General features: G+C 36.9%; 1 protein-coding gene across 1 annotated transcript in view; it reads left to right on the top strand.

Annotated features, from left to right (window-relative positions):
• The window catches only part of dym (dymeclin), a 113,743-nt gene that overhangs the window by 12,192 nt on the left and 74,092 nt on the right, over positions 1 to 27,459 (top strand). The window contains exons 6-8 of the mRNA XM_030149905.1: positions 2,414 to 2,486; positions 7,084 to 7,209; positions 11,825 to 11,964. Of these exons, the coding sequence (XP_030005765.1) occupies positions 2,414 to 2,486; positions 7,084 to 7,209; positions 11,825 to 11,964 (339 nt within the window). The remainder of the gene's footprint in view (positions 1 to 2,413; positions 2,487 to 7,083; positions 7,210 to 11,824; positions 11,965 to 27,459) is intronic.

Here is a 27,459-nt window from a genome sequence, read left to right as displayed (position 1 = left end):
AATTTCATCTGTATAAAAAAATTCATTCACATAGCATAAACTCTGCCAGTGCATCCAGATCCGTGGTTCCGTTCTTCAAAGTACAACAACATGGTCAAATAAGGATGCAGCTTTGTCATTTCATCAGATATGCACATTATCGAAAATTGATCAATTTTTCCTCTTTTCATTTCACTGATTTTCAGTTGCAGATAAACTCAATTTACCAATTATATAAATAAAAATAATTCATATAGAGAGATGATTTAATAGAGAGAGCAATACTGAGATACAATAATCCTGCAGTCGTGCAACAATATTTGTTAATGCAAAACAAGTGAATAGAAAATAGTCAAAATATGTATTAAACTAAACTCATATGCATTTTAAGTTATCTAATCCAAAACTCATCACACTCATTTTTCAGTTATAAGTTGTGATCCCACGCCAATACAACAGAATATTTTCCTTCCACTACAAAAGAAACTAACTGAAATGTATTAATTTAAAGAATTCCTAAACAGATGCTTGTTTTAATGAGAAGTGCTTAAATAGAAGAAAAATTGAAGCTATGGTGATTATTTAACAATAAGCTATATAAAGGATTAATCTACTAATTACTAAATCATCAGTATACAGTGCTGTGAAAAACTTTTTGCCCACTTCTTGATTTTTTTTTTTTTACACTTTTTCGTGTTTGTCATTGTCAAATTGTTCAGATCAAATAAACCATAATATTAGACAAAGGTGACCTGAGTAAATAAAAAAAAGGCAGTTTTTAGCTCACCAGGTAATAGGAGCTATTGTGAAGACGTCGTCTTCAACTACTGGTCAGATTAACTTCAAATTTTATATGTAGCTACACTACAAAGTGTGTCCACAGTTTTGTGAAATTTGGACTTTTGATTTTTTTTTTTTTTTTTTTAAATTTTTGAAGTATTAAAAATGTATCTTTACTTATAATGAGTCATATTATAATGGCTTGCAAAATGGAAATGGTTAAAAAAAAATGTGGTTCATCACAGGTAATTTGCGATGTAACAATGGAGGCAATTACCTTTTCACATAGGACTAGGTAGGTTTACGTATCTTTTTTCCCTTAGTAAATGAAATCATCTTTTGAAAACGGTGTTTGTATTTACTCAGGTCTTTATATTATAATTTCTTCAATTATCTGAAACATTCATATGTGACAGATATGCGAAATTGTAAGAAATCAGGAAGGAGACAAATAATAAGCACTGTACTAAACCAAAAAAAAAAAAAAATTGTTAAGCAAATAATTGTTGGTCACACCCTTAATGTCCTGCAGAACTTGGTGCTGATACTGTAGTAGATGATATTAGAAATCTCAGCCAGAATTATTCACATCAAGGAAAAATAACAGTTCAAAGATAAGACTCATATGTTGAATCAGCTAGATTTCCTAGAAATTGATGTTTGATTACCCAGATTTATTTATTTTAGTGTGTATTACTTTGAAATAGATATTCAGTTCTACAAATATTTAGTTCCTTATATAGTTAAAGTACATTTCTGTTAAAGGTTATCAGCCAATTCATTGTTTATCTCCCCTAAACTGTCATTATTATATTGGCCCTTTAAAAATCCACTGTTGATCACCTGAATAACTTTCATTTCCATTTGCATTAACGCTAAATAACCTCACATACAACTGATTTTATATTATATGTCTAGCAGCTTTGATATACCGTCCCACTGTTGTAGATTTTTTACACAAACTGCACAACATCTCATGAGAACGCTTGAATAGAAATAATTTTCCATCAGACTCGTAAGGTGGTGCAGTTATTACAGAGGCCGTTGCTTGAGTGTAATGTGTAACAGCTCCCCTCGTACCTAAAGAGAAATTGACTTTTTAATTGAACATGAATACCCCTGGCCGCTGACCTGGATCAAATGTCTTAGAGAAACTCGGTTAATAAAACACAGACTGCATTTACAGACTCTACGGCATTTTCGGTTTAATAATTACCTCGCCAAGTTCCTGATGCACAAATAAAGACCGCATTATAATCTTCATACAACAAAAAAACGCCCATAGATGGAGCTGATGCCTGTATCTTCTTAATTTATCAGTGCTCGTACATAATTACAAATCTAAGTGAGATGTGTCTTGATGTAATTTTTTTTTTTTTTTTTATCATATTAATTTCAGTTACGGTGCTTGTTTTACCTTTGAGATTCACAAATGAACACATCCTGTTCACACGCAGATTTCTACCCCATTAAAAAATAAATAAATGAATGAGAAAAATGGTAATAATGAGAGGATTCCAATCAGCCAATTTCCTTTGAACAAAGAGCATTAAATAAGAATGAGCAAAGACAATAAGGAGGAGGAGAATGACTGTATTCAACAGGGAGCTTCTATATATGACTTGTATAATAATTCCCATAACCCCTTGTGTAGAAACAGGCAGCGAGGACCTCCTTGAGGAACTGTTGTCCAACCTCGTTCACCTGATTGTTGAAGTGCCCCTGCTGTGAGTATTGCCTCTGCTGTGTGTATGTGTATGTATATGCAGGTGTGTGTATGAAAGGTTGAGTAAAACACCCGCTGAGTGTTGTGTGCACTAACAAAGGTCGCACACAGAGACCTGATCCAAGAATGACACTGTGAAAAACAAACTGTTCTGACCTACCTTTTTTTTTTTTTTTTTTGTCAGTGTCACAGATTTTTCATGATCTGCACTAATATTGCAGGTTAAACTGTTGTGTTAAGGCCCATTCATGCTCTACGTTAAAGATACATATGTATACAGATGGAGCGTTCTGTCCTCTGCATTCATTACATCTGTATTTCTGTCCATCTTCTGGGAGTTTGCGGACGCGAACCCCAACAAAACATACAGAGCAGTACCACCGGGAACCATAGGGGGCAGTATTGAGATTTGAAGAGAATAATTTCCAGAAATGGTGGAACTTTTCAAAGAGCGACTGTGTGAGTTAGTGAAGAACTACTGACATATTTATGACAACTACCCTTCTCAATATCAACATTAGTAACCATGTGGCTACCCAATCTACGTACCTACCCAATTTGATTCACGCATGTGCAGTACGGTCTGCAAGGGAAGCTTGGCTTCCCCTAAAATTACGAAAATTAAATGGTTGAATATGTATGGTTGTGTTGACATTTCATTGACTACAAATGTGTTAGAACACGTTCATCTCACAGACGAGTTTGTTCAGAATCAGCTTTATCACAAATCAGCGGACTCGATGTTGTTCACTTCTCCTACATTCTCGTTGCGCTGTTTTCTCATTCAATCTCTGCTCAGTGCATTTGCCCATAGACGCTCATCGTCCATGCACTTCAGTGGGACTGAGTGGAACAGTTTTTTTCATTGCCTCAAAACTGGACGGTAATTGGATAAATGCCACGATGTTGTCCCGCCCCCGGATGCTCGGCATCTCTGGGGGTGAATGGAGCTGTGGGTGGAGCTTGGCTGGGCTGGACGCTGGGCTTCCACGTACTGATTGGAGGATCAGTCGAAAGGCTGAATCCCGTTTGACTGACAGCTATTTTGAGATCTACTCCTTCACTGACACAGTTTAATACCGTCGCACATTCTGCAGTGAAATTGAGAGAGAAACCACTACGAAATTACTTGTTCATTTCTTGCACAGTAAATAAAACACACTCATTGTACTTCCTTGTTTCAGTTTAACATAATTTCTACATTTTCTTGTTTATTTGGTACAATAAGGTCACTGACCATTTTCTTAAAAAGGAATGGCAGGCCGAATTAATGTTTAAATAACTTGACTTTTTCTGTTTTTATGGAAGCCGACAATGAGCTTCCCCTCTCTGAAAGACAAGCAGCTGCCACTGACAGTCGGCCATCATGGCCACAAAACTACGGCAACTTCGTTTGGACGTAACTGATTTGTGGACCTTACCCGATTTGCGTCTTTTAAAAAATCCAAAACTTTATTAACAACACCTCACTGCACACTGTCTCTCCAAACCCCTTATTTATTCTGGTTATTGTCAGTTATACTTTTTACTCTGGTGGCTAACTTGGTTAGTGTATCTGTACACTTCTCTGTTTATCTGTGCATCTGTAGGCTGTATAGGCAGACTATATTTGTTCATTCTCTGTATAAAGGTAAACATCTTTCTCCATAAATGTATACATTTCTACATTATACACACTGAACAGCACATTCTATATTCTGTATTTTGTACATACTCCCCTACAACCCATATCATATTATATCCTCTTATTATCCTCTTACTTTTATTATTCAATTACTTTAGTATTCCTAGCTCTATGTAAGACTTCTTTCTAAGTGTTGATGTTTGTATGTCATGCTATTACAAAAGAATTTCCCAAGTTTGGGATCAATAAAGTTAGTCTAAGTAAATTTAAATGTTGTGAATAAAGGTTTTGTTTTTTTAAAAAAGATGCAAATCGGGTAAGGTCCGCTAATTGGTTTTGGCCAAATGGAGTTGCCGTAGTTTTGTGGCCATGATGGCCAACCATATTGCGCATGCATGAAGCAAATCAGGTAGGCACGCAGATCGGGTAGCCACAATTCACATTAGTAAATCTTCCTCTGTCATCACCATGTTTGTTATTATTCATTTTCTTTTTTTTCCTCAAAAAATGTTACTCTTCTTCATGGTATGTAGCCAGTATGTTAATTCAGAGCGGCGCCCTCTGGTGGATTGATTGACAAACGTTCATTCCAATGCAATGGACACATCTAAGTATAAAGGCAGTGACGCTTGACACCGTTTGAAATAGACATACATATTTACGTATGTAATGTGTGCATGAATGGGCTCTTAACCCCAAATGATAGTGACATTACAGTTTCTTGCTTGTTTAATTGTTTGGGATGTTATATATGTTTGACGTGCAGGTGCTTTCTCCTCATCTGACTTACTGAAGTAATATTATAATGATAAAAGGAAGAGATAAAACCCTTGAAAATGTGATAATTTGGAAATGAAAGGAGAAACGGTTTCAGAGTTGAGTTGGAAAAGCAGAAGCTGTACGTGACTGAATATTTTACTGTGTTTATTTCAGTTGGAACTATTCCCTGCATTCAAGTCATTCTGTCACAGATTGCAGAAACGTGACCAATACCATTTCCTTGATGCAATATCAGCGTCGTTCCTCACATACTTCTCTCTGTGTCTCTGTGTCTGCCAGTGTATTCTTTTTCTCCTCTGCCTTCCTTCGTCTTTTCTGTTGTCTCCGGATGCCAAATCCTGGCTTGCATTCATAAATACATTCAACATTCCAACTTTATTCATTGTTCCAAGGTCCAAAACTCTCCCTGTTTTTCTTCCCTCCACCACTTTGTGGCTGTTGGCCCATTTCCTGTCTACGTGCTCTTGGTTTGGATGGAAATGCTACCTTTCTTTTGTTATAGTTCTCCATGAATGTCTTGTATATTTCTCTACTAACACAGACACAGTTTTTGGCTTAACTTTACATGACATATACATACAAGTATTATCTGACTGGTCAAAGTGTAAATGGAATATGTTTTAAAGAGCAGGCTAAGGTGTTCAATTCCTATTTACAACATATGGAGGGCTTTGCTCCTGGTAATTTCACTCGTTGGTGGCGCATTTGTGAAAAGGTAACACACTGATGTTTCACTTGCAGATAAAGAGACAATTAGATCATTCTAAAAAATACTAAGTGATACCTTCTTTTTACAAACTTTTAATGGGGAAGGGAGGTTGTAACACTTTGGATGTGAAACATAAATGGGAAAAAGGACTTGGAAAAGCTGTCTGAGAGGAGGAATGGGTCAATAGCTGGAGAACTCAACAGTCAACCATTTCTTCAAGAACATGGAGGGAACATTGCTGGAAAAATATAATTTGATTTTTCATAACTCCTAAAATTACAGTTAAATATGTGTCCAGAGTTTAACCTTGTTGGAGGGAATGTGGAGATGTCTATGTAAATCATCCACATGTCTTTTGGTTGTGTCCTAAACATGCATCATTTTGGGATAATGTATATTCAACAGTTGTTAAGATATTGGGTTATGCAATCCCTAAAAGATGTTTGGTGATGTATTTTGGATGTATTATTGGTAATAATGTAATCAAAAATGATAGATATTTGTTTAAAATACTATTACCAGCCTGTAAAGAGGCTATTACCAAAAAATGGGGCAGATTAGAACCACCTACAACTAACGACTGGCTACAAATTATGAATGGAGTATTTTAGATGGAGATTCTGACCCATAGATTGAGGATTAAAGAAGAGCAGTGTCATGATAAATGGGAGAAATGGACAATTTTCATTTCAACGTCACATTACTAAAACCAATTGTTAGTCACAAAGGTTTTTTATGGTCGGTGTATCCCAAATGTCACTTGTGCTTGTGTTGTACAGAATTCAAATAATAAAAATAAAGTAAAAAAAAAAACAACAAAAAACAGACAATTAGAAAAAAAAACATGTCTGAACTAGGGATGCAAATTATTGATTAATCCATTAATCATTAGTTGGTTGACCTTACTGATCGATTAACGATTAATTGATAAGCGGCGATTTTCCTGAGAACCTGAATTTCTCTTTTGATAGGGTCTATAAGAATGAAAGCTAAATATTGTTTATATACTTCGTAAAAAAAGCATGTCATATTCCTTAATGATTGATTTATTGAACCATTGGATACAGTACAGGCAATGACATTTATGGAGTAGAACTAAAGAAATTCTGCAGAGAAATTCTATAAAAATAAATGGATCTGAAGAGGGGCATTTTAGAAGAAATGGGCATTTCTGACTTTGCATCACTACCTGACACAATTGAGCAAGATTTCAATGGAGATCCCTAGCCTGAACACGTCTTAATCCCTGGGGTAAAAAAAACAACTGTTTTTTAATTCTGCAAACTCTCTGTAATGCTTCTACTTTGTGCACCTAATACCCACTTCATAATGAAATATTACATAAGTGTGGTGTATCTCAACTTGAATGCCTGCCTACTGTGTGGCTGATCTGCTTTTTAATTAGGGATTTTTTTCTTAAAATGTGTAAAAGTAACCTCACACATAAATGATTTCCATATGGTGTGTGTTCGTCTGTCCGTGCAGGGATATCACCTATAGTATCCTGTTTGAAGCAGTCACCTCGCTGCTGGTGTTCTTCTCCTACCAGCTCTTCCACAAAGACATCCTCAGAGACGGAATAATATACCAACACGTCATGAAGGGACGATGGTGAGGATATCCACAAATGCAAAAACATACAGTTTAAAAGTGCTGACATTTACTCAACTCACTTTTAAAGGTCGACTTGCTAATCTAGATTTATCTCCACACTTTCTCAGCGATTTACTGTAGATAAATCTGGCACTATACACTGTCATTCTGAAATAGGGTTTGGCTAGTTTGACTTTCATTGAATAAATTACACTAGTTTGGGATGATTTTGAGCACAAGGTACAGAGACAATGCCTTTGCTGAATTATTTTGATGAAACTTTTGTACATACTGTGGCAGCAAATTAACTAAATCCTGCCAAAGAAGTCAATCAAAGTGACCCTTAAAGCTATTGTTTTTGTCTATTCTGGGCTTTTTATTTAAAGGGGTCATATTTATCTAAACCCACTTTTATTAGTCTTTGGTTAATTTTTTTTGTGTATTTGGACCCTAATAGTTCATACAGTTTGAATTTGAACCCTACAGGTGCTGCAAAGCTATCTTTATATTCATTCTGGCAAAAATCAAGTGGATTTCTACAACCTGTTTTAATTCCTGCTTAATTTGTTATGTTTTATAACTAGTTCCGTCTCCACATTTGCACATATAAGGTCCAGACTTCAGACGAACATTTCTCCAAGTACGACATAATTGTTTGTCAGCAGCAGTGGTTGTAGTCCGTGCTGAAAATATGTCCAAACTTTGAACCGATTACCTAAAATGTTCAGTTGTTGGTTGAACAGGACAGAGCAGCACAGCCAACAACCTGGAGGGGGCGGGGCCTGAAGTGGCTCATGTGCATTTAAAGGGCCAGTGCTCAAAATGACCTTTCTGGTGTCATTACTCAGAAATAGGGTTGAAAATGGACCTGTGGAGTTGAATTAATGAAGAATTCAGACCCAAGCAGAGCATTTACAGTTTATGTAGATCACAGGAAAGTGTCTGAAAATCACTCCTTTAAGGGTATATTAACTCTGGTCGTACATAGTACTGTTAGTAATGTTAATATTTCTTAACATTTAATGTGACTCACTTTAACATTAAAACCAATAAATCCATTCTCAGCTACCATAGAAACGTGGCACTGCAACATTGCAGACTCTATGGAAACAACACGCTGGATATAAACAGCTCATTCCAATTTAAGAAAAAGACAGCATTTGTTTTCATGTGCTTATTCACTAATGACACATAATTATGCATGTGCGTCTGCCATTATATCCCCATAACCCAGGGATGTCAAACTTATTTTAGTTCAGTTCCACATTCAACCCAATATGTATATGAAGTGGGCCGGACCAGTAAAATAATAACAGCGAAAAAAGTAAAATTACATTATGTAAGTATTTACATTTATAAAGTTTCCTTAAAAATCTGAATGACATGAACAACCTGAGATGTCTTAAGAAAAATAAATGCAGTTTTAACAATATTATGTCTGTTTATCATTTACACATGTTCATTACAACTTACAGATCACAGTGAATCTACAAATACACAAAATATTTAGTAACAGGGAGAATATTGTTAAAATTACACTTCTCTTAAGACATTTCAGGTCATTTATATTTGTTCAGTTTATTCACATTTTATGTAAAAGGAGTGTTTGTAAATGTAAACGTTTTCATTTAATTCTACTTTTGACACTAAAACAAAGAGAACAATTTGTAGTTGTCATTATTTCTAGGTTATGATAGTATTTTACTGGTCTGATCCACTTTAGATCATATTGGTCTGTATGTGGAACCTGAACTAAAATGATTTTAACATCATCAATTGTTATCTTCTGTTTAATTTCTGCATTTCACAAATTCATCCCACTAGCTGAATTGGAGCCATTGGCAGGAAGGTTTTGGCCCACGGGCTGTATGTTTGATACGTGTGCCCTAACATGTCCACATCTCTCGCACACTGAATCTTTAACACCAAAACCACATTCATACAAAGACAGAAGTGAAGCAGACTCCTAAAAGTGCACTAACTGCAGAAGCATTTCTCCGCTGTGTGAGCCCGTCAGATGCCCCACTAACTGAGGCATCCAACAATCTGTTTGGCAGCCGTGGGCCCAAATAATTTTGGAGCGTCTCCAATCTAATGTGACACCATCTGATTCAGCCCACTGTGCCTCCATCCGGGCTCCGATACCGTTACCACAATTTGTGTCTGTGCCTCCAGACAGTCTCTGCATGTTCTAAACAACTCCTTCATGTGAATGACACTTCAAAAATAAACACAAACACTGACTCCACTGTGATCTTATCTCACTCACTTAAGTTGAAAAATACTTGTAGTGGCTATCATACACAACCAAATACATGTGACTTGGGGGAAATAAGACTTGTGTGTCTCCATATTTGCCTCACACTTCTTTAATTTGTTATACATAATGCGTCTGTGGGTGGATGTCTGTCCAAATATATTATAACTGAATTTTCTCAAAATTGCCAAAAGTAAATGTAAATTAGTGTGTATTTCCATCCAGTAGTGTTATGAAAATATAGTGTGTCCATAAAGTCTCTTTACTATTTAACAAATTTAATACAAAAGCAAATGAGTAGACAAATCTGTGAAAATTATTACAAAATGAAAAGTAGATATTTAATTTAATACACCTCTATATGGGCACTGCTAGGTGCATGAAGCACATCAAAACAGAAGGGGTTCTTGTTCATCCACTCCTCCCTTTACCCAACACTGTCCCGGTCTTCCTAAATTTCTTGTGCCATGCAAGAATTAAAGGACGTAACACTGGATGTCTTCCATACTTATGCTAATCCTGCAGTTTCGCTGAGTCTATGTATCCAATTTTGTATTTCATCAACAGACATAACCACTGAGTATATAGAACAAATCTGATTAACACATATCATCAATTGCTTTTGTAATAAAGGTTTTAAGTTGTAAAGAGACTGTGTGGACACCCTGTATTAAGAGTTCATTATCGTCATCATCATCATAGTTTAACACTTTGCCAGTTTCATACAATGACATATTACTGGAGATATTGATTGAGGGCTGATAAACCTAAGCTGTGTTTTATCACTAATCTAAATATGGCTGCATGATATTGGTAAAAACTGACTGATTTTTTTTTTTAACCCTGTGATATATATTGCAATATGAAGAACTACTCAGGAAGATATAATAGCTGTGTGATGCTGACGTAAATGGTCAAACAAATTAGTTGTTTTTCCTCTCATTGTGTCGACAGATGTAAGACACTGTCGACACAAAACGTGTTTTAATATCATCCTTCTTGTAGCTGAAATAATTCCAGATAACTGACGCTGCTTTTCATTTTGTCAAGTCTTCGTTTTCAGTGATTTTCTCTTCTACTTTGCACATTTTTTAATGTTTTTACCAGCGACTCACTCCATCTGCTTTGGCAAACTGATTAAGAACAGTTGTGATTGGTGGATTGCTGTGCGTAGTGTACTCAGGTTGAAATTAGATGAGAACATGATGAGTTCATTTGCCTCCTACATTGTAGAACCTGTGATGTGACTATTTGCACACACATACATTGCGATGACAATGCTCAAATGATATATTGTGCAGCTCTAAATCTAAATGTAGCTTTTTGTACCAAACCAAACCAAATTAAACCACTTGTTTGAACCTTAATACGGGAAGATCTCAGAGCATCTGTCTGTCTTCCTGTGTATCTGCGCGGTTCTGAGAAATTGAGACATTTTTAACTGGTCAATTTGGTACCTACGGTTGAGGAATAGTCCCATCTCGACATTAAATATCTTTTTTCATTAAAATTCGCTTTTATAAAGTCAGGAGGGATTGATTTAATTCACATTGCTAAGCAGTTGCCAATGGGAGGGACAGGAAGCAGCCTTGCACATCAGGAGACACTGGGCGTGATCAGTGTTGTCTTCTTATAAAAGGGAAGTGGACTCTGTTTGGTGTGTGTGTGTGTGTGTGTGTGAGTGTGTGTGTGTGTGTGTGTGTGTGTGTGTGTCTCAGGCATCACACAAAATTCAGAAGGAGCTGAGTGCTGCAGTTTGGCATCCTTATGTATTTTTGGTCCAGGAAGAGACTAGTGAAAATGGCAAGTTGGTAGGACCAATATTTTGGGAGATTTTAGTAATTTTGGAATACAAAAGCTTTACAATCACGTTGCTATGCCCAGAATCACGTGAACGCTTTGGCAGTGGCTGCTGGACAAATGCGGTACAGCATGCCTGAATACACAACCAATATCTGTGCTGGAGGACTGGGATGTTGCCCCTCAGGGTCGGGATGTAGATTTTAAAAACACCCCCCCTTTTCGCATCCCACAATTGGTATTGACAGTGATGAAGTCCAGGATGTAGAACCTGTGACTCCCCATGGGTCAACGTGCTAGTCATATAATATTGTTTCAGATTTGCGGTTTGTCAAAGCCTTTGTATAACATTTGTTTCTTCTGCTTTTTATACATAGTGGTTTTTGTTGTTGTTTTCCATCTAATATGACTTCTCTGGTTGCTTTCTCAGTATTGGTCCAAACACACAGACACACATAATTATTCACAAATTTATTCGCAAATTCCATATGTAAACAAAAACAGCTGCATTGAAATGCCCTTTGTTTGCAACATTGTTCTTCAAAATCTCCTTGCTTCTTTCTCTTTCTCCTCCAGTTTGTCTTTAACCAGTCGGCTCGTGAAGACGCTGCTCTATAACTTCATTAGGCAGGAGAAATGTCCTCCTCCTGCCACCCACATCTTTGAACCAAAAGCAGAGGGAGGCCTTCTGTATGGCCTGGCGTCTGGAGTGGCAAGTATGTAAGCATACATTTACACACAAACTAAAGAAACTCTGCTTAATTCTTCCATGCAACTTCTGTGCAATTTGTTCTAGAAACGGCGCCATGTCCTAAACTTTGAAGTTATGATTAAATAAAATTGTAATTAACAGAAGTAATGATAATCAGATGATGAAAATGAATGCCAGTTTGCAGTGCTTCCAGCCATAGAGCATAAACTATGATTAATCAAAGAAAAGAAAATGGGAGCTGTGTTAATGGCTATGGGAGATGAAACTGATGACTTTTAGACCGTAAGTGCGCTCCATGTGTGTTCAGTGTATGTTTGTTTGAGTATGAGAATAGACCGGCATCCACGGACTTCCCCGACAAATAAATGCTCTGTGTCGGTTGTTGGTGGCAGATTCCTATCAGTGAGACATCAGTGTTCACCCCAGCCTGTCTGTCTGTGGCCGGCGATCGGCCCAATGAGTTATGGTGCCCTGTCCTGTTCTGTAATCCCCTAGAGCCTGTCTGTCTGCAGCCGCCTCCCTTATACACACACACACACAGACCAACAAAGACACCAGCTCTCCTCTGCTCACAGCTCAGAAACAACACTTGTTTTCTTACTCTGTCTCTTCGGCTTGTACGTGCACAGTCACATGGGATTGATAGGTGCAAGATAAATAAAAAAAATTTTGTGTTTAACCAGGAAAAAAATTCATTGACATTAAAAATCTTTTTTTGCAAGAGTGTTCCGGCCAAGACAGCAGCAGCAGAAGTTACAGAGATTTCATCCATACATCCACAATAAAAATATACATTATACGAATAATAAAACTCTAAAACTGTTCTAAAACTGTACAGTTAGCCTCATACCATAATTGTCTAACTCATACACAAATGGACAAAAGTATTGGGACACGTTGAATTCAGGTGTTTGTTTTCTAACGAGTCAGGGATACAAAACAATAATGACTAATATCATAATATAATTTTATATTGGGATAAATATCATTGCATTTCATTGGTTAGTTTGGTTTATATTGTTATCTTTCCTCCCAAACTGTCTTCAAGATGGTTTTTGCTTAATTTCTCTCGACATTGATTTTTTTTTTATTTTATTTTTGTTATCCATGACTATGATTTTAAATATTGTACTTATAAATTTATACAATATTTTGCATGCTCTGACTAAATAATAATTTTTTTTTACCACAACTAATCATCTACTTTCTTGACTTCTCACGTAGGAAGAAAAATCTCTCATTAAACTTTAACCTCCTAAGACCCAGCTATGGGTTTTCTGTCCACATTTGTGGACAAGAGTTTCACAACTTTATACCAAAAAAAGAAAACTGTCCACCACAAAGGACATTCCATAAAAAGTTTAAAAACTGCATCTGAAAAAACTGTTGCATCATGATGTTTCCAAAATAAGCGCTTATTTAAGAAAAAACAAAAAAAAGTTTGTACTTTGCTGACATTTCCTGGGTCTTAGGAGGTTAAGGAAATATTGATGTGTATAAACTATATGAGCAAAAATATTGGGACACATCATGTCTACAGCTGTAAGATGTCCTGTTCATGAGGATTTGAGATATAAACGTCAATATTAATAATCAATATATAACTATATTATGACATTTGTCGTTATTGTTTTGTATCCCAGACGCCTGTTAGAAAAGAAACACCTGAATTCAGCGTGTCCCAATACTTTTGTCCATATAGTGTATGACTGGCAATTATGCAATGAGGCTAATGATATATAAATCACTAAACTAAAAACATACATATAAAACACCATTAACAATTTAAAAGGCACTAAAAGTATACAACAACGTCCCTTAAAAGCATCTCAAAGCAGAGCCCGATTCTGTCAGTTGGAAAAACATCTACATCCACATTTATGCTTTTCCCATTCATTTAGAATGACTTTGAATATGTTTACAGAGACCATCTCCTTCGGTTTTATCTCCTTCTGTAGGTTGTTGCAGGCAGTAGAAGCAGAACATTTAAAAGCTTTCTTCCCCAGTTCTGTTTTGACTTTTGGAACACGTACAGATAACAGATCCTGGGACCGGAGACTGTAATTATTAAATCATTTGGATTTGTGAAAAGGGCTGTCGGTCTGTGATAACAGTGAATATCAGTTGGATTCCTTTAACTGTGCAGCCAAGGAAGTATCTGCCCCTCGACTGCCCCGTGTTTACCAACTCGCCTTTCATGTCTGTTGCTCATTAGATGCTGTGCAGGTATCTGGAAACAGTTACTGCAGATGGAATGAAGATCATGGGAGTAATGAAAACAGGTCAAACTTAAATGTTGATCTAAGAATTAGCCCTTAGAGCTGAGGAGAGTCTGTAAATTCACTTAAACATAAGCTAAATTCCACTGATAGTTTCCTTTTTTGTGTTAATTACTAATTGCTGTGCATGGTCAGGTTGTCATTCCTATTCATTTGGATTCATAGGCGAGCTGGATTTCCCCCCCGCAACCGAACACTGGGGTTGGCAAAGCAAAACAGCGCTTGATTTCTGTCGGCCTTTCAGTGTCTAGTTGGGATTGGATGTCGCTTCCTTGCTTTTACACACTGCTCTGTCTGAGTCTGAGCGAACGTCTGCAGGGGGGATTATCACCCAGACTGGCAACTCAGAGCTTTTTTGGCCTCGTCTCCCCTCCTCTCCCCATGTATTCTCTCTCTAAACCACCTGCTACCTGTTTTCAATTGTAGGCACATTTTCACAGCCATGGCTTTCTTTTTTTATTTTTATGTTTTAACATTTTCAAACACTTACACCTTGGATGCAGAAACTTCCTCTAAATGACAACTTAATTTGCTTATACACAAAAACACATGTTCATCAGTTCTCGTAGTCCACATTGTATGTCATCATTATGCAATAACCAGAGGTGGAAAGTAACGAAGTATAAGTACTTTGTTACTGTACTTAAGTAGATTTTTTGAGTATCTGTACTTTACTTGAGTATTTATTTTTCTGGCAACTTTACACTTTTACTCCCTATATTTTTGCATAAATATCTGTACTTCATACTCCTTACATTCTCAGAATAGGCTTGTTACTTTTTCAAGCTAAATGGATGTGACAGTACGTAAAATATGACACTTCAGAAGGAAAATCAGTGGAGGAGAGAAGGAGCACAGGCTGTGACCAGGGTCAGTACCAGAGTCCTGCACGGGGTCAGTACCAGAGTCCTGCACTGGTCCACTTTTTACAAACTTTTCTGCCTGTACCCGCAAAGCTGAGTACTGTGATCCGACCCGTGATTAAACCCACTGTCTACACAGTAACTCACTTTTAAGGCCTTTATTTTCGGCTAAAACACACGCCATCATTAAATCTCTAATCTGTGCAGCTCAATGCCATTTTTCACCATATATAAACAGAGGTGAAGTTCACTTCAAAGTAAAACAAACCGGCTGTGGATCAACCACATTCAAATTAGATGATCATCATCATTAAATGTCCTGAAAATTATTTTCATCCATGAATCTTTTTTTTTATCTTTTCACCTCCTTGCCCGCTACCCGCCCGCATTTCGTTTAATTTTACACGTGCCCATACCCGTGAAAATTATTATATGATTCTCTATGTGATTTTGTCTGGTTAAATAAGTATTGTTTCATTCATGGCAAAAAATGCAGTTTTACTTTTTACTTTTGTACTTCATTACAATTGAGAAGGTGTACTTTTTTACTTTTACTTAAGTAAAGGAGTTGAATCAGTACTTCTACTTTTTACAAGAGTATTTTTTTCCCCCAAGTAGCTGTACAGGGTGGGGAAGCAAAATTTACAATATTTTGAGGCAGGGATTCAAAGACAGTGTATGACCAATTAGTTTATTGAAAGTCATGAGAATTTATTTGCCACAAGAAAATTGACATAATAGAAAATGTTTTTATTCTATGTGTCCTCCTTCTTTCTCAATAACTGCCTTCACACGCTTCCTGAAACTTGCGCAAGTGTTCCTCAAATATTCGGGTGACAACTTCTCCCATTCTTCTTTAATAGTATCTTCCAGACTTTCTCGTAATAGTTTTGCTCATAGTCATTCTCTTCTTTCCATTATAAACAGTCTTTATGGACACTCCAACTATTTTTGAAATCTCCTTTGGTGTGACGAGTGCATTCAGCAAATCACACACTCTTTGACGTTTGCTTTCCTGATTACTCGTATGGGCAAAAGTTTCTGAAAAGGTATGGATAATAGTGTTAGGTATGATTATGACATCAATATATGTTTGGTTTCAAAACAATTGACGTAGTGCCTGCGGAGAAAAAACAACTAAATGTTCATTGTAAATTTTGCTTCCCCACCCTGTGGTTCTGCCTAAGTACAGAACAGTGGCGGCTGCTCGTCTTTCAGACAGGGGAAGCTCATTGTCGGCTTACATAAAAAAAAAAAAGTCAAGTTATTTAAACATATGTTCGGCCCTCTGTTCCTTTTTAAGAAAATGGTCATTGACCGTATCGTACCAAGTAAACAAGAAAACGTAGAAATTATGTTAAATTGAAACAAGAAAGTACAATGAGTGTGTTTTATTTACAGTGCAAGAAATGAACAAGTTATTTCGTGGTGGTTTCTCTCTCAATTTCACAAGCAAAATGCGCGATGGTATTAAACTGAACTCTGTCAAATGAAGGAGTAGATCTCAAAATAGCTCTCAATCAAACAGGATTCAGCCTTTCAACTGATCCTCCAATCAGCACGTGGAATCCCAGCGTCCAGCCCAGCCGAGCTCCGCCCACAGCTTTACTACTACTTTGCTACTACTACTCTACTACTTTTGACACCTCTGGCAATAACACAACCTCACATAACTTGAATGTGTACAGCTACGCACATGTACACAGTGTTCAGAGTAATACCACATGTAAAACGGCAGTGCTTAACAGTTCTTTCATGTCACTGGGCAAAAATTCCATGGTTACCTTTCAACGCACCATAATTCAAGTGTTCTGAGAGGGCTTGAGAAGTCTGTATCCGCCCCATGAGACCAGGATTATTTCTAAACACATGTTATTTCAGACAAGTAAGGTGGGTTAAATACATGAGTGACAGCTGGAATTAGTGATCACTGATCAGATTCTGCCAGACGCAACGTGGACATGCTTCTACTGCTCTAATTTGCATCTTGAAAACCTGCAGACGTGGGTTCACTTTTCCCTTACGGCAGGGGTGTCAAACTCTTTTTATTCCAGGGGCCATGTTCAGCCGAATATGATGTGAAGTGGGCCAAACCGGTAAAATAATGATAGAGAAAAAAAAAATTACATTATGAAATTTAAAAATGTGAACATGAACTATCTGAAATTTCTTAAGAAAAATAAGTGGAATTTTAACAATATTAAGTGTCAGTTTATCATTTACACATGTGCATTACAACTTACAAATCACAGTGGATCTACAAATATGCAAAACATTTAGTGATATGTAGAGTATTGTTAAAATTACACTTATTTCTCTTAAGATATTTCAGGTTGTTCACATGCGTTCAGGTTATTTACATTTTGTGTGAAAGGATAGTTTGTAAATGTCAACTTTTTTACAGAGAAACATTTGGAGTCGTCATTATTTATAGGTTATTATAGTAGTATCTAACTGGTCTGATCCACTTTAGATCATATTGGTCTGTATATGGAACCTAAACTAAAAAGATTTTAACATCATTGATTGTTAATATCTTCAGTGTAACTTTTGCATTTCAAATATTCATCCCAGTGGCCGGATTGGACCCTTTGATGGGCCAGTTTTGGCCCACAGGCCTTATGTTTGACACTTATGCTTTACGGCATGTAATGATGCTCAGTCTGTCTGTAGTTCTATTTAATCTTTTGATTTGAACCGAGGTGCAAAAGGAAGGTGTGTATTTTCCAATTCTAATTATTTTCTCGTCCTGATTGTGGCTCTGGGTGTTTTAACCCATAAAGACCCAGTGCTACTTTTTCTGGCAGTTCTCTCTGTTTAACATTTCTTAAGTAATTTGTCACCGTTTATTATAATATTACCCTCTGTATTGTGCATTCTTCACTGAAAATCATCTATTTTCCTATATTTAGTTTCCTATATTTCATTTAGATGTTCATTCAAATGCAATAAATCCAAAGGTTATTTCAAAACAGAGAAAACTGAAGAAAAAGTTACTTTTTAAGCAAAATATATCAATAACTGAACATAAAACAAGCATCTCCATCCACTGTCATTGATCCAACACCATGGCTTTTACTGGTGAATCAGTGTTGTAGAAGATGATGGTGTTTCCATGTTCACTACGGAGCCTCTGAGCGTCCAAATGGGTCATATCTGATGACCATGAAAAGATGACAAAGTGCATTTTACACCAATAATTTACAGGGATTGATAGGATTGGTGGATAAACAGGTATTAAATATTTTAGATCAGTCGATGGTTTTGGTCGCTAGTGGATGTTTGGATCTTTAAGGGTTAAAGCTTCAATGCGTGGTGAGTTGTTGGCATCTGTGAGGAAACTTTGTGCCTTTATGTGGACAGGTTTTGGCTAATCACAGGTGTTTGACAGTGTGATTGACAGCTTCAATTAGGGATCGCTGCTGAGATCCCGTCAGACGTGACTTTACTGTTCTTCTCTGTTTTATCACAGATGCGTCATAGCAGCTCCCCTAATCCTGATGTTTTGCTTTTACTTTTCCATAGCAACATGAAAAACGTTTGTGGCTCAGTCAGCTTCTCTGATCTTTGTACAAGAACTATCCTTCACTTGATTTGTAGTTTGACCCTTAATGACTTACATAATTTATGCTGAAACATCAGGCGCTCTCCACAAGTTGTGTTAACCTTTTCATGCATTAATTATGTGAACCTTAGTCAAGATTTTTTTTCCTGAGTGTTTTTATTCCTCTTTAGGCATGAAAAAACCCCCAATGTGATTGAAATTTTTTAAATGAACCTGTTTTTCATGGAGTTACAAAAATCTCCACGTAGCTGGACATCACGTGTTTCATTTTTTGAAGCAAAGGAACATGTATTTAAAATGCAATATCAGGAAGTGATAAACTGTGAAAACTATGAAATAAAAACGTTTTTAATGCAGCTAATCTGATGTTTTCTCACATTTTAACATACTCTAATACTAGTTGTTACTCACTTCTTGGAAATAATATGCAAAAAAAAAAAGCATTTTGTGTAAGAAAACTGTTACAGTCTAATAACAATTAACAGTTGATTTACACTCTAGCATGTTACTGCAGATCAGGTTTATTAAGAACAGGGAAGTTACAGTAATGGTATGAATGTCAGTTTAATGGATGGTGCATAAGCATCCACTGTGTTGGCTGATATGGAACTAAAACAACAAAACCCATGAAAATACAAGAGAACAGCTGGAGAATAGCTGTCCACTGTAGTAACCACTATACACGAAAGGGTTGAACTGTGTATGACATATTAAAAGAACTGGAGAAATATTTCAGAGTCCTGACACCCTCCTACAGGGTGGGGAAGCAAAATTTACAATATTTTGAGGCAGGGATTGAAAGACAGTGTATGACCAATTAGTTTATTGAAAGTCATGAGAATTTATTTGCCACAAGAAAATTGACATAATAGAAAATGTTTTTATTCTATGTGTCCTCCTTCTTTCTCAATAACTGCCTTCACACGCTTCCTCAAACTTGCGCAAGTGTTCCTCAAATATTCGGGTGACAACTCCTCCCATTCTTCTTTAATAGTATCTTCCAGACTTTCTCGTAATAGTTTTGCTCATAGTCATTCTCTTCTTTCCATTATAAACAGTCTTTATGGACACTCCAACTATTTTTGAAATCTCCTTTGGTGTGACGAGTGCATTCAGCAAATCACACACTCTTTGACGTTTGCTTTCCTGATTACTCATATGGGCAAAAGTTTCTGAAAAGGTATGGATAATAGTGTTAGGTATGATTATGACATCAATATATGTTTGGTTTCAAAACAACTGACGTAGTGCCTGCTGAGAAAAAACAACTAAATGTTCATTGTAAATTTTGCTTCCCCACCCTGTATATCTGAATGTCTGGTCAGTAGACAAGTTAAATCCTCCTGATTATCAAATGGTAAGAGTTACAAAAATGGTCAAATACACCCTCAGTGTTGATGTGTTAAAAAAAGGTTTTCAGATTTTGTTACGTGATTTGACAAGCATTTGAAGGCCTATTATATTATTATATTATGACATTTGTTGTAAAAACGTCTGGACTGTTCTCATATTTTGTGTGTTTTTCTAAGCATGGATAAGAGTGGGTTTGGCTAAAAGCACTTTGAGCGTATATTTGGATTTGCTTAAGATTATCTGAAGATTGTGTTTATTATTGTCTGTACAGCATGTTTCCCCATGTGCATTTTTGGATAATCATCATAAGAGGCTGGCGCTGTTATCTGTGTGTGTGTATCTGAATATTTGGCAATGGTATTGGCCCAAAGCCCTGATGTCATATTTCATTGACTGTTATGTAAGTAAATAAATAAGTAGCACATTGTGTTTCTATGTCTGCACTGAAGTATATGTTCTCAGCTGTAACTCTGAGAAACACTTTTTCCTCTTGGGCTCTTGTCTTTACTATCTCCACAGCCCATCGAGGTGTTCACTGTTCAAGTTGGTGCGGCCACTAAGGCTCACTGCTTATAGTTTTCTGGAATAATCCTGCAATAGGGAGACTTTTTCATTTTTCATTTACATTCATCGTGTAACGTATGTTTCACAAGTGATATGAAACTGTTAGCTTCTTGTCATCTAAGAGGGTGTAAGTTGAGAATGTCGTAGGCGTGCATGACGTGTCTTAAAGGGTACCTGTAGTGAATTTTCATTGCTATGTTTAACCAACTAATGCACAAAAGTGTAGTTGTTCAGTTGTATTTTAATGTTATGCTACTACATTTTAGAAAGAAGTATTCTGATCCTTTAAACTTATTAAAAGTACCAATTGCTAAAAAATCTATGTTCTAGATTCATAAGTTCTCTTTAGTCTGAATATGAGTAGTATTGGCAACATCCTAAATAAGACAAGGGAAGTCAAATGTTCATTGTGGCGTAAAATTGTTCCTAAAATAGTTATGATATGTGGTGTTTTGATTAATTTTACTGCTGCATTCATGCATATTTAGCATTTTACCACAGTCAGTGTTTAAAGGGTACCTGTTGTGAATTTTCATTGCGAGCTATTTCAAAAGATCACGTTTATATTATTATTATACTAATGGTTCCATGAGGTTACTAACGTCAGTGGTTTTCAATGGGGGGGCCTCTGTGGGGCTGCCAGGGGCAGAAGGGGGTCCTCAGAAAACTGGATAAAGGATGAGAAAAAAATGCAAAACAAAACAACATAATTGCATCAAGGATACAAGGATTATTACACATGAAACTAATATAATTGTATGTATATATACACACACACACACACACACACACACACACACACACACTATATGTTAGTTAATAATATTCTTATTCTAAACACATTTAATAATTATTGTATAGTGAATGAAAGTAAGACAACACATTCTAAAAGTCAATGTTTCTTGACATATTTTATAGTATTGTCAGTGGGTTTGCAAAGGGGGGCCCCAGCCAGAAGCTAATGCTGTTTGGGGGTCTTGGCATGGAAAGGTTTGGAAACCCGTGACTTATGTCATTGCCCGTTGTCAAGTACACACGAGTACTAAGTCACTGCTCTGTCAGTTAGTCATGGTCAGAGACATATTTCCTCCTTCACAGACTGTTCCAGCACCAGTAGTGATGCAGTACCGTTGTATTGTCTGATTATCTGGGCTGTGATGAACTGGTCACTGACCCTGTACAGCAGACACCAGTCTAAGATCACACATTATCAGCCAGTGCTGGGTCATGTCTCTAGGACAGTGGCGGAGTGCAAAGCTTACGGCTGCACAAACAACAAGTGCAAACACGACACGTACTTTCACTGACTGCTGCTTGTTTACCTGCACATGATCACAGAATCAACGAGGGTACATCACTTCCGGCTGTTAACGGCTGCTCCCCATGGGCTCTGCCCACGCACGTAATTCACGTAACAAAAAGGTCCAGTGTGGTGCTTTTATGGTGATTTTTAAATTTTTTTTTCTTTTACTGAATTTGAACCTCTCTTGCTTATAAGTAATAAACAAAGCACAATTAATGTTGTAAGCTTGACCACTACAGGTACACTTTAAACTCTGCCATAAGTTTTAGCAACAAATGTGAGACTGGGTGGGGGGTGAATTTGTGTTGCATGTCTCACATCAAGATGCCTTCACTGCCCTGCGGTCCCGATGCCCAGACTGCGATTAGAGCGTGCCAGACTCTGTGTCGGCCCATGACCTTCTCTTTTCCTCACTTTCCCCTTTCCCTTTCCTCGTCTTCGTGTCCTCCTGCTCTTTTTCCAGCGGGCGTCAGGCCAGGGCCGCGGCAGCCTAAGCAGTGTAGCATTATTGGGTTTATGTGGTGGGCAGGCAGACAGGATGAGGGAACCAGGCCAGACGGATAACAAACAGCACCCACTAAGGTAAAATCTGTGTGTGTGTGTGTGCGTGTGTGCGTGTGTGCGTGTGTGTGTGTGTGTGTGTATGTGAGTGAAGGCAGAGGGAGGGAGTGCAGGAAATGTGGCTGCCAGACTGGGCTGTGACACTGTTGGGCTAGTCACCGTGGTGCCAGTGAACAAGGCTCCGTCACAACTTGGCCCTCCTCCTCCAGATCTTGTTTTCTCTCACACTCTTACACTTTCTGAGCAGTACAACAGTATCATGTGTAGAGGCAGACCGAAGTGAGCTGTGACGGACAAATTATGTCATTTCTTTTCATGCACTCTCTTTTTAATGTGGATACACTTTGCTGATGTCATTTCCTTTCCCCTCTCCAAACATATGAGGAATTATACACACATGTTTGGAGCGCTCTGTACTAGGCATAATTGAATGAATTTCTGTCACTCACGCTAATATTTTTTCGTCTTTGTTTGACTTCAGTCATTTGTGGTTGAATAATCACCTGAACAGATGATGTGAGATGTCTTAGATGGATCAGGTCGACGTGATGACACTCACTGGAGCCGGTCATACTTTTCTGCTAGACTAAAGAGGAAAATGAAGCCAAAACTTGTGCTTTTTCATGTGCTGTCACTAGATGGCAGCAAATGCTCTTGGCTTCTCCTCAAATTCAGTATGTTTGATGATTGTGGACCTTCATCTCAGTCACACTGCCCTTCTCTCTGCTGCTCAGTTCCTGCATTCTGTGCGGCTAGACATGCAGGAGCCAGAGACTGTCATCTGTGTACCTTGGGTCTCATGCTTCTCATGTCATTTACACACCTGAAAGCATCAGGTTCTAAGGAAACGCAGCTCCGTCAACAACAAAATCGAAGGCTGTTCCAACTGGACACTAGTTCCATTTTGTCTTTGTTCAGTGGCGCCGTCTGTGTTGTTTCAAATTCCAGGTGCTCCAAACTATTGCGCATGACTTCATAGTGCCAGTTTCGGTCTGTATTACATCAGTCTGACTACATTTTTTCATTCATTCAGTGTGAAACAGCAGATTCGTGACTTGTAGGAGTCACTGGTGCTGAATGTTACTCATGTGTGTGGTACACCAGCTGTACAGTAGCTCAGAGGAAAGCGCTCCAGAGGGTCTTTAAAACGCCTCCGAAGATTGTCGACTGCTCTGACACTGACCAAACACTGGGAGACCTACACTAGTGTTTTTCAACCTTGGGGTCAGGACCCCACGTGGGGTCCCCTTGAATTCAAATGGGGTCGCCGGAAATTTCTAGTAATTGATAAAAATAATAAAAAAAGACTAATAAAAATATATGGTTAGTTGACAGAGACAATCCCAATACATAAAAGACATGACAGACTCTGAGTCTGAAACTGAAGCACTGTGGTTCTGTTTATCTGTCAAATGTTCATTGTGGTCAGTTTCAGATGCTGCAGCTCTTTCATAATTCATAGTTTGAGTTCTTGTTTGTTCAGTATTAATTGTCAGCCTTGTAAATCCAAGCTGGACTGACTGTACATATCCTGACCAAGGAAAATACAATTCTCCCTTTGTGCAGTAATCTACACCTGGCTTTTCTGCCTCCATCCATAATAATATACATTATATAGACTAAATGTCCTCTAAAATTAATGTTTATTTGCAACATAGTATAGCAAACTATTACATGATCAAAAACAAATTAATTTTAGCAAAAAAATGCCTCCGTTCTGAATGTCTGGGGTTGGCAGAAATTTGTGATGTTAAAACAGGGTCACGAGCCAAAAAAGGTTGGAAACCACTGACCTACATAGCAAGGTTATTATTGTCAACGAAAACTAACAAAGTGACGAAAACATTTTCGTTAACTGAAAGAAATAAAAACTGTAATTAAAAGAAAAAAACAAAAACTAACTGAAACTGTATTGTGTGCTTACAAAACTAACTAAAACAGATAAAAATTATGGATAAAATTCCTTCGTTTTCATCTTTGTCAATGTCGGATTAATACGAAAGCGATTTATTTCGCTCTAGCAATTTTAGCTAGTGGCACCGTACGGCACTCCACGGTCCATCACTTCTCATCACTTGCTGTTTGGAGTCATCTTCTCGTCCCCACTCTACCTGGCAACATGGAGACTGAAGTTGGGAGAAAGTAGCAGAGTCCTGTCTGGGATTTATGTGAATATGACGGTGAAGAAAATAAAAGATATGAAAAAACTAAAATTAATACTAAAACTAAACTAAAACTACGCATTTAGAAAAAAATGAAAACTAATAAAAACTAGCAAACGTGCTCTAAAAATGAATTAAAACTAACTGAATTACAGAACAAAAAGTAAAAACTAAATAAAACTAAACTATAATGAAAAATCCAAAACTATTACAACCTTACTACACAGTCCCTGTTGCCTCAAAAAAAGCACAAAACATTATAAAGAACAATTTTCAGACTTAGACAGACTCAGACTTCATTCGATCACAGACATGATCCGAATGAAACACAGTGTCTCAGGTTTCAGTGTGCAGCATGAATGAACAGGATAAAAAAAATAAACAAAAAATGGATTAATAAAATAGGTAAAAACAATAGAATAGAATTAAAACTACTAAATAAAAACCACTAAAATAAATAGAAAAACCTCTGAATCTGTACAGTATTGCAAAATATGCATTAGCAGCAACAGCTTAAGGTGGTGGTGTATGTACAGCAGCAACGTGAGCACAAAATATTAGAAAGGGTAGTTCTCACCCTGGACACACTCTGTTTGAACTTTGTCTATCAGGCAGACGATACAGAACAAGAAAGACAAGAACAAACAGATCTAAGAACAGTTTTTACCCAACAGCAATCACCACACTCAATACAAAAAAACACATATGATGTGGAATATGTATGCTTTAAAGGGATCAGTGAAATGACAGAATGTTTGTTTGTGTGTGAATGATGGGTGTCTGGTTGTGTTTTCTATTTTTACCTATGTATTTTACCCGAATCTTTTCAACTGCTTTAATTGTATTTTTATAGTAGGTTTTTAAATGATGTACGGATTGGTCTATTCTTTTTTTTAACTTATATTTTAGTAGTTTTAAAAGAACAACAACAAAAAGAAAACACAACAACATGAATAAGTCTGGGTAGCACAGTCTTATCAGTTATTTTGCTTATATAATGTCCATTTTTTCCACTTTTTGTTCATTTGTGTTTCTTGTAGTCTCAATCTGTGTGTTAGTTTTTCCATTAGAAATATGTCGTCGATCGTATTTATCCATTGATCCTTTGATGGTGCGTTCATCTTCCCCCAGTTCCTTGTTATACATTTTTTGCAGCCATCAACATCACCTTTACTAAATATTTATCGTATTCACGTATAGTGCCATCACCAAAGCTGCATAAATAAAGAATTTACGGATTGGTCTATTCTATTCTATTCTATTCTATTCTATTCTATTCTATTCTATTCTATTCTATTCTATTCTATTCTATTCTATGATAGTCCAATACAGATCACCCATGTGTTGTGCTGCGTCAGAGGTGTGGTCATTAATCCAAGTGAACTTAATGAAACCTCAAGATAGCTGAACTGTTTTATAGTGTTTAAGACTCAAACATTGTCATCCACAAGTGTAAGAATATACCAACTTCTGTTCTGTAACCGGTGGAGAATGAACACTATTCTTCTATCACAGGATCTCACAATAGCAGTTAAGCATTTTAAAGGGTCTTCATGTAAGATCTAAGGGTAAATTAATGTAATTGCTGGAATAGAAAAGGTTATAATTCTGATTTCATTCATGTATAATCACACAAAAATGGCAGTCATTGCAGTTTCATCTCAAAAATGAACCATTTATATCTATAGAAGCAGTGGGTTATTGTTCTTGTACTCTGCCATGTTTCTACAGTAGCTCATTTCTTTTTTTCTTTTTTTCTTTTTTTTTTTTTTTTTTTTACATTCAGTGTGAAGGTAGATTGTTGTCACCTACTACATTTGAATATGGATCAAAGTTAATATCCCTTGAACTAAAAGGCCCAGAACAGGCAAAACCAAAGCTGGCTTTAACAAGGAACTTGGATGTTTTGTGTGCTGACACTGCACCAGGAGGTGGAGGATACTAAGACGGATGCAGTCTGCAACTTTATTGTATAATAGAAATATCTGAAATTAAACCTTTTAAACCCAGTAATTTTTTTTCAATAGTGGTCTAATTTTCATTGAAGCTGCATTTATTTACTTACCAGACACTTGCGCACTGTATTTGATTCCAACAGTCGTCTAATTTTTTTCAAAGTCAGTTGAAAGAAGGTTCGTTATACTGTTGAGTATTTTATTGTTAACTTTTGTATTCAGGCAGTTGTTTTTCTTTACATGGATGTCCCATAAATGTAAATTAAGAAAATAATCTAATGTGATGAAGTGCAGTATGGGAATTTTAAATAGAGCCATTAGCCTGTGTGTAATGTGTACTATTATATAAATACATATACAGGGTGGGGAAGCAAAATTTACAATGAACATTTAGTTGTTTTTTCTCAGCAGGCACTACGTCAATTGTTTGGAAACCAAACATATACTGATGTCATAATCATACCTAACACTATTATCCATACCTTTTCAGAAACTTTTGCCCATATGAGTAATCAGGAAAGCAAACGTCAAAGAGTGTGTGATTTGCTGAATGCACTCGTCACACCAAAGGAGATTTCAAAAATAGTTGGAGTGTCCATAAACACTGTTTATAATGTAAAGAAGAGAATGACTATGAACAAAACTATTATGAGAAAGTCTGGAAGTGGAGGACGCAACAAAAAACGTACCAAAGCTTTTATTAAAGCTCTCAAATCCAAAATCCTAAAGGATCCAACCAAATCCATGAGAAAAATGGCAATTGAACTTGAGGTAGACAACAAGACCGTTAGAAATGCAGTAAAATAGGATTTGAAGTCAAAATCTTACACAAGAACACCAAAACATTTGTTGACAACAGCAACAAATCCAACTTTAGCAATTTTTGGGAATCAT

Source organism: Sphaeramia orbicularis, chromosome 12 (assembly GCF_902148855.1).
Source record: "Sphaeramia orbicularis chromosome 12, fSphaOr1.1, whole genome shotgun sequence".
In the NCBI taxonomy this organism is placed as follows: Eukaryota; Metazoa; Chordata; class Actinopteri; order Kurtiformes; family Apogonidae; genus Sphaeramia; species Sphaeramia orbicularis.
Note: the sequence above shows the minus strand (reverse complement) of the source record. Positions and strands in the feature narration are given on the sequence as shown.